This window comes from Macrotis lagotis, chromosome 5, assembly GCF_037893015.1.
Source record: "Macrotis lagotis isolate mMagLag1 chromosome 5, bilby.v1.9.chrom.fasta, whole genome shotgun sequence".
Lineage (NCBI taxonomy): Eukaryota > Metazoa > Chordata > Mammalia > Peramelemorphia > Peramelidae > Macrotis > Macrotis lagotis.
The window spans coordinates 187041903-187056849 of NC_133662.1; the positions used below are offsets into that span (position 1 = coordinate 187041903).

The following is a 14947-nucleotide window of genomic DNA, read 5'->3' on the forward strand; positions in this document are numbered from 1 at the left end:
AGGTCCTTGAAAACCTTCATGCCTGCATGATACCTTGAATTCAGGATCTAGCCAACAGATAGATGATGGCTGAACTAATAACTGAACCCTAACAACTCAGAAAATCATGATATAAATTATGATTGTTGAACTTAATTTAGAATTTAGATATAGATCTACTTAGTATTAAGCCTGTTAGAAATGTTAAAAAAAAATAGATGCTGTCCAAGTTTTCCTTTCAAGCCTCTGCACACACTAAATTAGCAGTTAGACAGCTGTTCTGTTGGCATGTATGTCATTTGATCAAAATGAAGAGATCTGTCAAGTGACATTTCTCCTTCATTGCTGTTCAGCACAACCTGATTTTGGATGACCACTCCTGAACCTTTCTTTCCGGTATCTGGCAAATAGGGAAATCCCTTGTCCCTTGTACAGTAGCTGGTAACTTTTAGAAAGTGCTTACTCTGGGCCTTCTAGATTCCATGAAGATCATTACCCTTTTGTTGTGACGTTTGCCTAGATGAATTAAAAATAATTATAAAAAGAAAACCTGAAATTGATATAAAACTTAAAGGTTTGCAAAGTTATTAACAAATACGATCCCATGGTATCCTCAAAATGACCCTGGGAGGGAAGTACTAGAATTATCTTCATTTTACAAAGGGGGAAACTGAGGCAGAATGTGGTGAAGTGACTGCCCTGGATCACAAAACTGGTCATAGTTTAAACTTGAATCTTAGTCAGCATTTGGCTCTTTTTGAATTCAGCTGTTCTTAGCTCTAGGTCCAATGCTCTATCAGCTAAGTAACTTTTTTACCTGCCTGTTTTTATGAATCTCTTCTTTATCTCATTTTGTTTTAAACTAATTAGTTCAGTGTTTGCTTATGTGCCAGTTCCTTAAGGTAGATACCATCATTATCACCCTTATTATTCTTATTTATATATAGTGCCCACTGTGTTCCATCCACCATGCTGAGATGTTTTCAGTTACACCATCACAACAGCCTTAGGCAGTCAGCATTAGTCTTGTCAAGACCATTTTTAAAAAAAAAATTTCAATTAACAAAAATCCATTTTCTATCTTTCCCCTATCCTTTTGAAAAATTTTTAAGAAACAGAACCCTTGTAACAAGAATAATATTGCCACAGTGGCATACCCCAAAATTGTTTCCCATCCACACCCCCAGTCTATCTTCTGTCTTAGAAGAGAGATAGTTCATGAATGAATTTTACAAACTCATTTAAGATGTATTACTTCTATATGTGACTAATCACATATATTTATGTTGATACTTTTTTAAGTTTCCAAGAAAATATACTTTCTCATTTTGTTTTTACATTCCAGCATTTTCAGATCTTTATTTAAAGTCCCCATGTCCAAATTGTAGACTTTTTTTTTCCATTGAATAAAAATAACCCAATTGTTTTTGATAAAATTTTCTGGTAAATAATCTTGCTAAGTGAAAGTTAGATATTTAAGCTCATTAAACTTCACACTAGACTGTCATAATTTCATATGGAACTAACATAGGCAAAAACATTCTCATCTTTTGTTTCCTAATACAAGCTAGGTGCTGAGAATGCAAATACAAATTTGAGATTATCCCTGCCCTCAAAAAATAATTTTTTCCCACAGGAGTGCTTATAATACTGAGACTTTTCTGTCTGTCTTTTTCTCTTCTCCCCCCCTCCCCAGTTGTGACCAGAAGAAAATTCTTTGTTAAGAGTTATATCAACTCAATATATAATAAATTCTAAGAAGCATGTTTCCTAGAAATTCCTTATATTAATATTCTAAGAAACATGCTTCAAGACCATATAAAAATAATTCAAAGCTTTAAAAATATCTAGTGAATGATTTTTCAAAATATTAGGCCATTTATTAGCTAAACTTAATTTTTTTCCCTAGTATATAGTTTCTGAAGATTTCATGAAACAGGAGTAGTAGCTGGATTTTTCTTTTAAAAGTGAACCCCACCCACACCACCCAAGAAAAAAATACAACCTTTAAGAAAAAACACCAAAGAATGCAATCTGTCTTATTTTGAGTTAATATTGAGTACTTTGCATCACCAGATATTCTAAGTATCCCATAGCTTTGTTTTTTAATAAAAATTAGGACAACTAGCATTAATTGAATGCCTCTGTGCCAGTATGACTACACCATGCATTAAGGTTTAAATAAAGTCAGAAACATTATCCATCTTCAAGGACCTCATTCCCATGTGAGAATAGAAACAATAACATCTAACTGGACATGATCTCAGTGGGATGGAACTAGAATTAAAGAGGACTTAGAAAGATATCTTGCAGAAAATTGGATTTTTGTCTGGAACTTGAAGGAAACTAGAAGGCAGGGATGAGGAAGGAAGGACTTGTAGGCATGGACAGTTTCCAGTGAAAATGGAGTCAGGAGCTTGGAGGAAAACAGCAAGGAGACCTGAGCAGTTGACAAGACCCCAGGGACCAGGACTCTGGAAAACTGGAAGGCAAAGGCTCTGAGACTTTAAAAGGCTCAGAAAGGCATTTGCAAGAGATTAAGTTTTATTCTCTTGTCTTTCTGAAAGAATATAAGTAAAGTCCTTTAAGAGAGTTGGAGAGTTGGAGTGGGCAGTAAGGCCTTCAGAGGAGCCTTCAGTCCAAGTGGGCCCTTGGGGTGTGGCTGATCTGAGCCAGGACATAGAGCAGGGGGGCCCAGGGGATCTTCTTGTGCAGGTTTGTTTGTATGATTCATATCATGGTTTTAACAGATTGTCCTCAAAGCAGTTTGAGCAGAATAGAATGGAATTGAATAACGACCTAGGTGCTTTAAAAGTCACCAGCTTTAATAATAGCCATTTTTGAATATTGAATATTATTTCCAATGAGTAAAAACACATGTACTCATACATGTTGACTTTCAAATTTATAATGAATCTTCAATTTTACATGACTGACTCACAGCTCATTTATTTTTATTTTATTTTTTTTTAGATTTTTCAAGGTGATGAGGTTAAGTGGCTTGCCCAAGGCCACATGGCTAGGTAATTATTAAGTGTCTGAGGTTGGATTTGAACTCAGGTACTCCTGACTCCAAGGCCAGTGCTCTATCCACTGCGCCACCTAGCCTCCCCTCACAGCTCATTTTCCAGGAAACAAAATATGCTGTAAATTTTCTAGAAAGGCATGTGATCAGGGATTGTAAAGGCAAAAAAAAAAAATCTTAAGTAGAATCACATTATCTTAATTATTTTTTTTCATTCCATTTACATCATTATTGAACTGAGTTCAGGAAGTTAATCTGCTTCCTACAAACTCATTCAAATTAGAAAAAATGGTGACTTTATTTGTCAGTACCATTTTTTTAATCTATATTCAGAATTACAGATTTGTTGTTTATTTCATTAAAGTTCAGAATTGTAAGAACTGATTGGCAGTGCTAGTTTATGGATAGAATTTTGTGATTCAACTTGTGTGTATTTTTAAGGTCTCTTTCTTGTACCTAAAACTTTTTTAAAAAAATAATAAATAAAAATAATCTTTCACATTACAAAAAAGAATGGCATTAAATATGACATGGAAATTAAGGAAAATTATAGGCAATTAATGATGCTTGGTTGGAAAAGAGAAGCAAAGAGCACCCTGATAGCATTACCTCTAGCTCTCCTAAAGGGGAAAAAAATCCCACAAGAAACTTTTTAACAAAATTTAAATGACAACATAATAATTTACCATTTTAAATTGATGGTCTTGCTTAATGTTAATTGAGGTTTTTCTTGAACCAGATTAAAAGCAAAAATTGTCTCAATAGGATAAAGTATTCAAGATTTGTTTGGTGTTCTTGGCTGTCTTGGTCTAAGAAATGAACCATAAAATTTCCTAGCCTAATGTACTGAAGATTTATGTCTCATCATTAATGTGTTACTTTTGACAAAATAAACTATTTTTTAGATTTTTTAAAAAAAAATCTATGAGACACCAGTATTCACAAGCCTTGTTTTCTCGCCATTTTCTTCTAACTTGAAAACTCCCAAGTGTGAGTTTGTAAAGATGCAAATTAATTTTAAAATATTTAACAAAATAAATTAAATACTGTAGAATATAGATAATGTGGTTTATTGTATTGTTATACAACCCACAAAGATCTGTAGCTTCCTAATGTACTTTGGGTAGAACAAGTTTCTACACTGGAGTACACCATACTTAATTCTCTCCTCCCCAATCCCCTACAATCAAATGACTTTTTAGTACTCCAGACCAGTGTCAAAAGCAATTTGTATATTTTTGAGCTAAAATTTATATATATATATATATATATATATATATATATATATATATATATATATATATATTTAAATCACTTAGAGACTGATTAGATGCCAAAGATCATACTATAAAACCCAAAATGTCAATGTTTTATTCTCCATTGAAAAATAAACTAATTATAATTTTTCAAATGAACTGGATCCCTACTCTGTAATAATACTAGATATTCTCTTAGCGAGTTTTAGTAATCTTTAAATAATCTTTTCCCCATAAAATTTCCTCGTTCCTGCATTTTAATATCATTGATAACTGATGTAGTAATTTCCTTTTAATTAGGTTTTCCTTGATATTTTCTTCAAGGGCAAAGTTTCTCATTCAAGTTAGCATATTCACCTAGCCTTTTTGATTCATATTTATCTTCTCTACTTCTGTCCCAATGACCAAAGTTACTACTCATTCTTTAAATCTTTAACAATGCCTAATCATAGACTTACTTAAATTATAAGAACTGAAAAATCAGTTTTCCTTATAGTTTTCAGGTCCATGTTTAACACTGAGGCATGAGCTATTGTCATTTCACTCTTTGATATTAGTTTTTATCTGGAACTTGGAAAAGAGATTTCATTTAATTCAGTGTTTTTAATATGTTTATTATTGCTGATATTAAAATGAGGTAATACTGACATTTAAGGGCACTTGAGGAATGACTAAAGCAAGTTTTTCAAATTCCTATGATGAATTTTTGGGGAAGAAATGAAAAGTTTCATTCAGATATGTAGGAATTGATAGGTTTTAATCTCTTTAATCTCCATTGGGTGGAGACTCCCACATCATCATGAGTTGTTAAAGAATTGAAATATGGAAAAGTGTTCTTAAATATGTAAAATTATGTTAATTTATTACTCTCCCTTTTAAAATATTTACAGCCAAATCCCAATAAAGTGTGGAAGTAGGGAAAGTTTATTACTTTTTTAATCATACTAAATATCTAGAAGTTGAAATTTAAAATTTTACTATTAACAATTTAATAACTGATAGTTAAATGTCATATAATTTTAGTTTCTAGCATTTGCTAGATTCTAAAACTTCACTACCATTTAAAGAACTGTTAAAGTAAGATTTTACTTACTTTATGCCAGCAACTTTATATCTTCTAAATTCCTTCACTCTGTTGAAATTAAAATAGATTTTTTTCCCTTGCTGTTTCTATAATCTAATGACTGAACAATATTTGAACATTTCTTTTTACATTTTAGTAGAACAGAACAAAGTAGTTAGTTATATTACATTGTTTAGCAGAACAAATTTGAATTAAATAATTATGTCTGACTATATCTGCAAACTTGTTGCAAAAATGAGAGTATATTTATGTTTTTTTTTTACCTTTCTGGGGCTCAGTTTCTTTAGCTGCAAAAAAGAGTTGGACTAGATGCCTTTAATTTCTAGAGCTATTCTATAAATATTGGCATCTTATTCTATAAACTATATATATATATATATATATATATATATATATACACACACACACATATATGTATAAATGCATACACTTAATATATTCCTAAATTCATTAACTCTTTTTTTTATATAAATTTATGTATTTTTCCAACTTACATTTTTTCCCTTTCCTTTGATAAGACTTTGAATTCCACATTTTTCTTACTTCCTTCTCCCTCCCCTTGACAAGCAATCTGACAATAAGTAATCTGATATAGGTTATACATGCTTATACATAATTCAAGAATGAAGTTAATTTATTTCACATATCCTCAAGTTCAAAAAAGTGTAATCCTGAATTAAGTCATCTGTTGCCTATGCATAATGGGCTAATGTCTAAAAAGAGAGGTCCAAAGTTCTCAAAAAATTTCTGAAGACTGTGTTTGACTGAAGACTGAAATTTATATGATATTAAATTGGTACTACAAAGACACTTGATTCAAAAGGTATGATCACAAAGCTAGAACTAAAGTGCTATAAAGCAAAGGTAAATTTGCTCCAATTAGCAGCTCTTCCCCTCACTACATAGTTTTGCAGTCTGAGGAAACCAGATTTGATTTATGGAAATTCTCTATTCTTTAGGAGAATGTATGCATTCCACAGTGAGGGACACTTGTTTTCATATTTGTTTTAGTTTATGTGGGCAAAGAAATGTTTTCAGTGTTTAAATAGGAATATGAAAAAAATACCTTGTTGATTTCCCATCCTTTGTTTGGTTTTGCAAAATGGCATGCTTCATTGTGCTTTTTAAAATTTGTTACTTTTATGTGATTGGGGAAACTATGTATGTGCAGAAAGATGTATGTAGGAATAATAAAACCTCAGTGAAGTTGTCCTAAGTTTATAAAGCTTTAGAGATGAATGAAACCTCAGAGATTATTTATTTAACTCATCTCTCTCAGTGAATGAACAGAGAGAGTCCCCAGGAGTCATCCATGTCACATACCTAGTAAGTGGCAAGACATTAGATTAAAAAGAATTATTACTCAGTTCACTATTGTTGTTTTTCTGGTAGACCATAATAAGTTGCAGGCAATTTTTAGGTCCTTGCATTATTTCATAATTTTTTTTAAAACATGAGATGTCACAAAAGATTTTTAATGAAATACCAGGTACATCAGTAGAGCATTAGAGTAGAAGACATGCAACTTGTTTTCTGATCCCTGCTCAATAAAACCCAACTTGATGGAAGATTGGGAAGTCACTTTTTAATCCCCGAGTACTCATTTAATGTAATATAAAATTTTTTTTAATTTTCTTGCTCACTGCTATTGATTTTTCTATTACCATAGTTATATGCAAGAAAAATTTGTGAATTTGAGTATAAATTATCTAAAATTATTTATTGCTACCATACTACCTCGCTGACTTTAATCTGGTATGCTGTTTCTGACTTGTGTGTATGTGTGATGTGTCTTAATAATGGGCTCTTATATCATGTTCTGACACAGTTGGTTTCACACAAATTAAAGTCAAATCTTTGTTAGTTACAGGATGAAGAACGCAGACGTCAGCAACAGTTAGAAGAGATACGTAAACGAGAAGCAGAAGATAGGGCCCGGCAGGAAGAAGATCGTCGGCGCCAAGAGGAGGAACGAGCAAAACGAGATGCTGAAGAAAAGGTTATGGTCCTCTGAGGGCGGCTAGAAATTATCAACTTAGCCCAAACATAAATGTTTGGCTTGGGCAAAGGGAGATAGAAATTACATATCCCTAAGATGCACATGACAAAAACAGGGCCTGGAAACCCAACTTTTATTATTGGACCAAAAACTTTAACCCAGTCTGGCTCCACCTACCTCTCTTCTGAACTTTGTCTCCAAGCTTCTTTATCTCTCTCAAGCACTTGAACTCCAATACTTGATCTGTCCAGCAAGGGGCCTCTGTCTAAAGAATCCATTTAACCTGGACTTTTAACCCATATCTGACACTAAGTAACATGTTGTTGTTATGATTTTATTTGTTAGATCATTCTTATTTATTGAACATGAAGTTTAATTTACCAAGTTAACTCAATCCTAAATAATGATGGAGATCTTTTTCTATTCAAAACTGAACAATGACTTACAGAAAATTATAAGATTTAATTTTAGAATGTTAACCTGCTTAGTCTGCTCAAAAGGAAAAAGAAAGCATTTATTGATTTCCAAATGTTAGCAACTCTTTCCTCTGAATTTACATTTTGAAGTAGTAAATTTTAGCAGATAGTCTCAGGCATGGGACTCTTACATTGTCCAGATCTTGGTTTCTTTGTATCTTGTGCTCTTATGAGTGAGCTTAATATTAAAATATTAAGTATCTCTTCCTTTTGCTGAGGCCCTTTGATGTAAGAGAGGTTCTAACCACCATGTTTTGCACTGTTTGGTTTGTTCTGAAATCACTGCTTGTTGCTGTATGTGATTTTGGAGAAGCTGTTTTCTTTGTCTCTTTCCTTCTAAGAAGCCTCTGATTCTTACAACTTCATATGGGGGAAGTTCAATATCCAAGATCATTCTCTATTTCTTCATTAGTACAATGAAGTATATTAGTAGGAAGTACAAAATAAAGTAATTCTCAGGAAATATTTTGTCCAACTGGAATCTCTTAAAATATGAAGCAGTCAAAAAATAAAATCTTTAGAAATTCATTTAAAAGACAGTTGGAAAAAATACCATAAGGAACCATACTTGTACATTGAAATAGATGATTCATGTTCATTCTAGGCCTTCATTCTATCTTAACATTTATGATGAATCCTTTGCAGTAAATCCAGTGTGGGATAGTCTCAAAGAGATTGAACATTCAAGACTAGTTCTTACTATAATCAATTTATATTTGTAAATGGAAACTGATGGTCATGCTAAGAACTACAGACTAAAGGAATTCAGACTTGCAAAACTAGAACTAGTCAACATTCTGAATGTTTTGTGATCTTATGTTAATTCAAGGAATTCCCTTTTCTGGCTGTTCTTAAGGATTGAACTTTTTTAGTTCAGTGCTATCTTGACTATCTTATATTCTTCAGGACTCAAAAAACCCCAGACACTTAAAGTAAACATGTACAACTGCCAAGAGCTTCATCTGCTTTAAGTACAAAGTTGTAATAGTCTAGAGATTTGCTATAAGATAGTCTGTTATTTTAGCACTAGAATATTACACAATCAGAGAGGAAACATTAGGACAAATTATGTTGAGCAAGACTTTGACTTTTATTTTTGAATATGCATTCTTAGACTTCCCTAAATATGTTGACTGCAATTGTATTTTAGCAACTACTGCTATATTTGATGATGGGTCAGTGAAACTGGAAGTTGGAAGTATGTTATTCTGAGGTTGTCCAAAATCAATGGCTTTGTTTTGTTATAGAAGAATGTTATTTGTCGGTTAGAATAAAGTTTCCTTGTGTCATGCAATTATATCTGCTTGTGAGATATTGTATCTCAAAAACTATCTGGAATTTTGCTAGAAATTAACCTGTATCTTGGTTAAGTAAATGATGGCAACTAGTGAATACCTACTGAATTCCCCCTTGAATGTTGTTGAAACAGCTTGTTTTTCTAATATTGGCAAACTAACTTATTAGGATTCTTAGTGATTACTTAAAGTGTGTAAGTATGGCACTGAATTTGATGATTTCTCTAGGAGAATTTTTGCTCCATGAGGATAAAATAAACTCTTTGCTGCATTATTTCCTCAACATACATCTGTTATCTCCTAGAGATAACTATTGTTTATTAGGAATAAGGAGAAGGTATTGTATTAAAGGGGACATCAGAGATTGACATATATTTTTTCAGAGATAATCTATCCAGAACTTAAAGATATTTAGAAGTAGCATTTTTTTTTTCTGTGCCATGAAAGGAGAAGAAACAGACACAAAATGTAAAAGAAGAATTGTCAATTTTTTTCCATGCCAAAAGAATCCCAAAAGGGAGTCTTTGGTAAAATTGAGTTTGGAAAGTGTTTTTCCAGTATTTAGAACTGAAAAGTTTTCCAAGCTAAGGAATATGACTTTTGGTTCAAATATAATCTAAACACTCCTTTCCTATTTCAACTTCACTTGCCTTCTTTGAAGTTTTTGTCAATCTTTTAGAAAATGTGCTATTATATTTTTTATTGTGAAAATTAGCTAACTTCATTAACACAAACTGTCAGTTACAGTCTGTGCAAATGTATGTCAACAAATGTATCATGTGTGTCAACATATTCAAATTTCTTGTTCCTGTTGCTATTGATGCCTAACTTTCATTGTCTGTCTATTAGGGAACACGTTAAAGTTTTGAAATATGAATCAAGAACTGTGGAAAGCAAGTTGTTTACTTGGGGGGCATTATGCCTTTTCAATTCACATTTTTCTATTAAATACCCTTTGAAAAACAGGAGGCAAGCTAGATGATTTTAAGAACATATTCCCGAAGAATAGTTATAAATCTGAATTAACTTAAGCTTCATGGAAAATATCTTATAAAAATAGCTTAAAAGTCATTACCTCCTAAAATGTCACTTGGTAGAACCCTAACTAGTTCTTTGGGTTTTTTTTAAGTATTTACAGCAGCAGGTAAGTTAACATTTATACTTTAGTTAGAAAGGGTCTCTTGGCAAATTAATAGAAAAGCACGAGTGATGGAATAATCATAGGTGGGGTTAGATGTGACTGTGATGGGTCTTTCAGTCTTGCCCATCCTTTCAGGGAGGATTGTATCTATCTAAACCAGAAACGAAAAGCTCTGTTATATTTCAGAAAACAATATCTCCAGAATGATCTGAACAGTTTTATAATTGATGTGGTGTTTATGTTACTAAGTGGATTCAGCTTGATGGTAGAATGGATTTGGAAGGTTTTTAAAATCCCCTGTGAGGCCATAGTTGGGTCTACTTCATGTTTCTTCCATGTCTAATCTTTGTACCTTTGTTTATTCCCGCCTACAGAGGCGACAGGAGGAAGGGTATTACAACCGTTTGGAAGCTGAAAGGCGCCGACAGCATGACGAGGCAGAGCGGAGGCTGCTGGAGCCTGATGAGCCTGGTCTGTACAGACCACCACTTCCACGGGACTATGAACTCCCACCCCCACCCCCTTCATCTAACGCTCCTCCTCCCCCACCTCAACGAAACACCTCTTACCTCAAAACGCAGGCCCTCTCCCCTGACACGGTATACACTGCCAAGTTTGTTGCATACAATGAGGAGGAGGAGGAGGAGGAGGAGGACTCCAGTCTAGCAGGTCAGGATAAGTACTCCTGCACGAGAAAATCTTATGGGGACTTCCCTCCTGCCGCCCTTAAGCCACAGCAGCCCCGCTGTCAGCCGCGCCCAGTCTCCGATGGCATCTATCTTTCCAACTCATTCCAGCCACCCTCGGTCAATGCCAACAGTACTGCTTACAAAACAGGCCAGCCCCCTCCCCCACCAAAAAAACCAAGTTTCTACCATCCCTGCAACTCAAAAGGTAGAGATAACAGAACTGAAAAACCAAATCTTCTTCTTTTCTACATAGTCGGAATCTTTCTGCATAATTCCTACTGTGATAATGTAGATATAGATGATCACTTAATTTTGCAATTTTGATTTCCCTTGATCACTGGTCTCAGCATGGTGATCTCCCTCTAACTTCAAATGTAATGTCTGTGTGAATTTTCCTTTTTTTAAGTGTTTCAATTCTATCCAATTCCTTTTATACTTTAAAAATTCACATCTTTGATCAAATGAAGATAATCAGTTCTTCTCAATTACTCCATAATCTATTTGAAGTACTGTTGGTCTTGGCTTTCATTCTCTACCTCTTTAAATATTCCTAATATATGGTGAAATGAGCCCTTTTTTCATGCATATTGGTAACATAAAGGTACACTTTCTCTTAGCCAGTACTGCAGGTATTATCTTAAGCTTCTCATTTCTTTACTCATGGTTAAGAGGACTCTTCATTCTGGACAAAGTGCCCAGTACCTTTTGAAAACCAGGACATAAAGCAAGGCCCTGGGGTGATGGGGGTGGGGCGAGCCCCTGGCTAGCTAGGGAAACATGGTCCACCCCAGCACTAATGCCGGCGCTTCATGACAGGGCCCACGGAACCTCTTCCTCTCTGAAAGGTTTTTTTTTTTTTCAATTATCAACTCCCTCACTTGTCTCTTTTCTCAGATGTGTCTGTTTATTTTTACTACACAGCCGCAATCATCAGAAGATCTTAGTAGAGATATAATTGTCCTTCTTATAACACGTGTAGCTGACTATAGAGCACTACGATACTTCTGACTGTACCAAGACTTGAAAGCATTCAAAAACACAAGATGGAGTTTAGAGACATTTTTTAAATGATTTTTATTCAAAATAAAACTTCAGTCTGAACGATTTAGATATCAGTTGCTTAGTCTGGTTTTACTACCTAAAGGAAATTGGGATTCTGATGATAAATTTTAATAACTATAAAGAATTTTTCATATATTAAGTTATATAAGATTTTTCTGAACAGCTTAATGCCCAGTATGAAGTTTCTTATGAAGCTAAAGAATTAACTTAATACTTAAGAAACATATTTGTTTTTAATTATCTCAGACATAACATTTAATTCTCTATAATTGTGACTTCTACTAATTTAAATTGATCTTGAACAAATAAATTCAACCTAAAATTTTCAGATTGGAACTGAGGATTCAAGGTGTAGTCAAATGTTCAGAACTTGCAAGTATTTAAAATAAATTTTATCATGATTTTTTTTACATTCTTAACCTAGCATATATATATATACATATGTATATATATATATATACACACACACATATATATGTATTTATATGTGTAGAACACATTATGTATAGAGATGCATATACAGAAATGTAACATTTTAATTAAGAGAACACTAGCATCATCAAATTACAAACAAAATTGTGACTGTTTTATTAATGCCACGGATTAATCAGGAGTGTTGGTACCACTTAAGGACTATTGTAGTTAGATTTCTCCTTTTAATCATCTTAGCTTTTAGTCTTACCACTAATCCATATTTTATTTCACACCTAAAATGTCACAGAGGAGCAGGTTATGTCCTGCATCTGATTGCTCAAGTTTCTTGGAAGACTCCCTTTGTAAAGTACAGTCACTTGTCCCATAGTCTTGTGCTCTTACTTGGTCACCTCTCCATCTCACTAATGTTGTCATGATACAAAGCTCTGCATCTGTCTTGTCTGTTATTTGCACTCCCTTTGCCAAAGCACGCTTCTGCAACTTGCACATGGGTCCTTCCACTGAGAACTTCTGACCTTATTAAATTATGATTGTTAACACTATAAATTGATTTGTGCCAAATACAGAATCATTCTATATATTTACCTTAGAACATGAAATGAGTTGTTATTAACCTTGAAGCTGAAAATATTGAAGAATTGACCTTTCAGTGGAAGAAACCAACATTGCTTCTCAATCAAGGCTCACAAGATGGAACAAAGTATTCTGAAAAGGAGGTTAATTAGCTGAAACAAATTGGAAAAGTGCTATTGGCATGGTATTCCTAATAACTTGTTGAAATTTGAGATACCTGACTGCAATTGGTTTTGAATCAGTATTTAGTCTTTTGGGTCTTTGATGAGAATGCTTTGCCACCAAGTAATTCTTAGTGAACTAAACTAAATCAGAAATAAAGATGCACTGTTGAAAAACTAGCAGTTACAGAAGAACTGAATTCTCACTCAAAGTACGTTGGAAAAGAATAACTAGTGAATGTTCTGGTAAATCAGTTTTTATTTTTAGGTAGGAGATACATATTAAAATTTCTCCATTTTTGTACAATGCATTCATGCAAAGATAAATTCAGTTGACAAAAATGAGAAAAATTGGGTGAAATATTTAATCTGGTTTTTCATACCCTTTATAGTTAAGGATATCTCAAGTATTATGCAGGGCTTTTATTTTGTCTTGTCATTCTTTTTCCTAATGTAATTCTGGTATGGATTTTTTGGAGGGATACACACACACACACACACACACACACACATACACATATAAAACCTAGTTAATTTTGTGTTAAGTGTTTTTAAAACCTACTTATATTATGAAATGAGAAATTTTGAGGTCATAATATTTAAACGGGTTTTTTCCCTATTTGTTTTAAACTTATGGATAGATACTTAGGAAGAAAATTCAGATTAGTTAGCTTTTGTTGATTTCCCATTAAATAACTTTACAGGAAGTCACATGTAAATTTTTTTACATATCTGAAGAGTGAATAATATTTACATACATGCACACATATTTTTTTAATTGAAAGTTCAAAGCTCTTTACAAGTGTAACTCTTAATAACTTGGTGGCCCTTTACTTAATACTGCAATTGTAAATAAATGAGCTTGCTTCTCTCAAATAATTTTTAAGAGAACACTTAGCAGGGCGGCTAGGTGGCACAGTGGATAAAGCACTGCCTTGGAGTCAGGAGTACCTGGGTTCAAATCCAGTCTGAGACACTTAATAATTACCTAGCTGTGTGGCCTTGGGCAAGCCACTTAACCCCATTTGCCTTGCAAAAACCTTAAAAAAAAAGAGAGAACACTTAGGCATAATGCTTGCATTGTTTACAGCACTGGAACATGTAAATTTGCAGATCATGTTCTGTGGACCAAATGGACTGTGTCCATAGGCTCCTTTTCGTTCAGTAATTCCAAGATCTGATTATGTTTTGAGGCATTGCATCTTTATTTTGAAAAATATCTTTTTTTGGCAATAGTGTGTATTTTTCAAACCTGTCATCTGTATGTTTATTTATCTTCCTCTGTGTTCATTTGCAAAAGGACCAAACTCTTATACTGGATCTACTGGAGCAGTTGTTGGCGTCCATGAGGTTTATAGGGATCCAAGAGAGAAACGAACTAAAAGGTGAAGTGTTGTAGTTTTTCCAGAAAGGAAATTTCCTTCTATTCCTTTGAGTATTCCTTGAAATAGTCTCCCTCCATTTTTGTAAAGCTAACTGAAATTTAAGGTATAGCCTGTCTTATATAAGATATCACATAACATTTCCCATTGATTCTATTATCAAGTTTATATTGCCGTGTGTGTGTGTGTGTGTGTGTGTGTGTGTGTGTGTGTGTGTTATTACAGAAGATTTCCTTTGTACCTCTGTTTCATTTTCCTAAATCAGACACTGACTTAGGCAATATTTACAAATAATTTTAAGGAAATTTTTCATGTCAGATTCCCTAGACAAAACTCTGCAGGACAGTAAGTATTCAGTAATTGATCTCTTCATTTACTGAGGAGGACAGT

The 14947-nt window shown here is 33.5% G+C and overlaps 1 protein-coding gene across 24 annotated transcripts in view; it reads left to right on the forward strand.

Annotated features, from left to right (window-relative positions):
- The window catches only part of AFDN (afadin, adherens junction formation factor), a 194755-nt gene that overhangs the window by 172492 nt on the left and 7316 nt on the right, over positions 1-14947 (forward strand). For 10 of the 24 annotated variants that reach the window (XM_074188039.1, XM_074188044.1, XM_074188043.1 and 7 more), the window contains 3 exons: positions 7209-7343; positions 10630-11149; positions 14476-14560. In XM_074188039.1, coding sequence (XP_074044140.1) covers positions 7209-7343; positions 10630-11149; positions 14476-14560 — 740 coding nt within the window. The remainder of the gene's footprint in view (positions 1-7208; positions 7344-10629; positions 11150-14475; positions 14561-14947) is intronic. The other 14 variants (XM_074188053.1, XM_074188054.1, XM_074188055.1 and 11 more) reach the window with 4 other exon arrangements.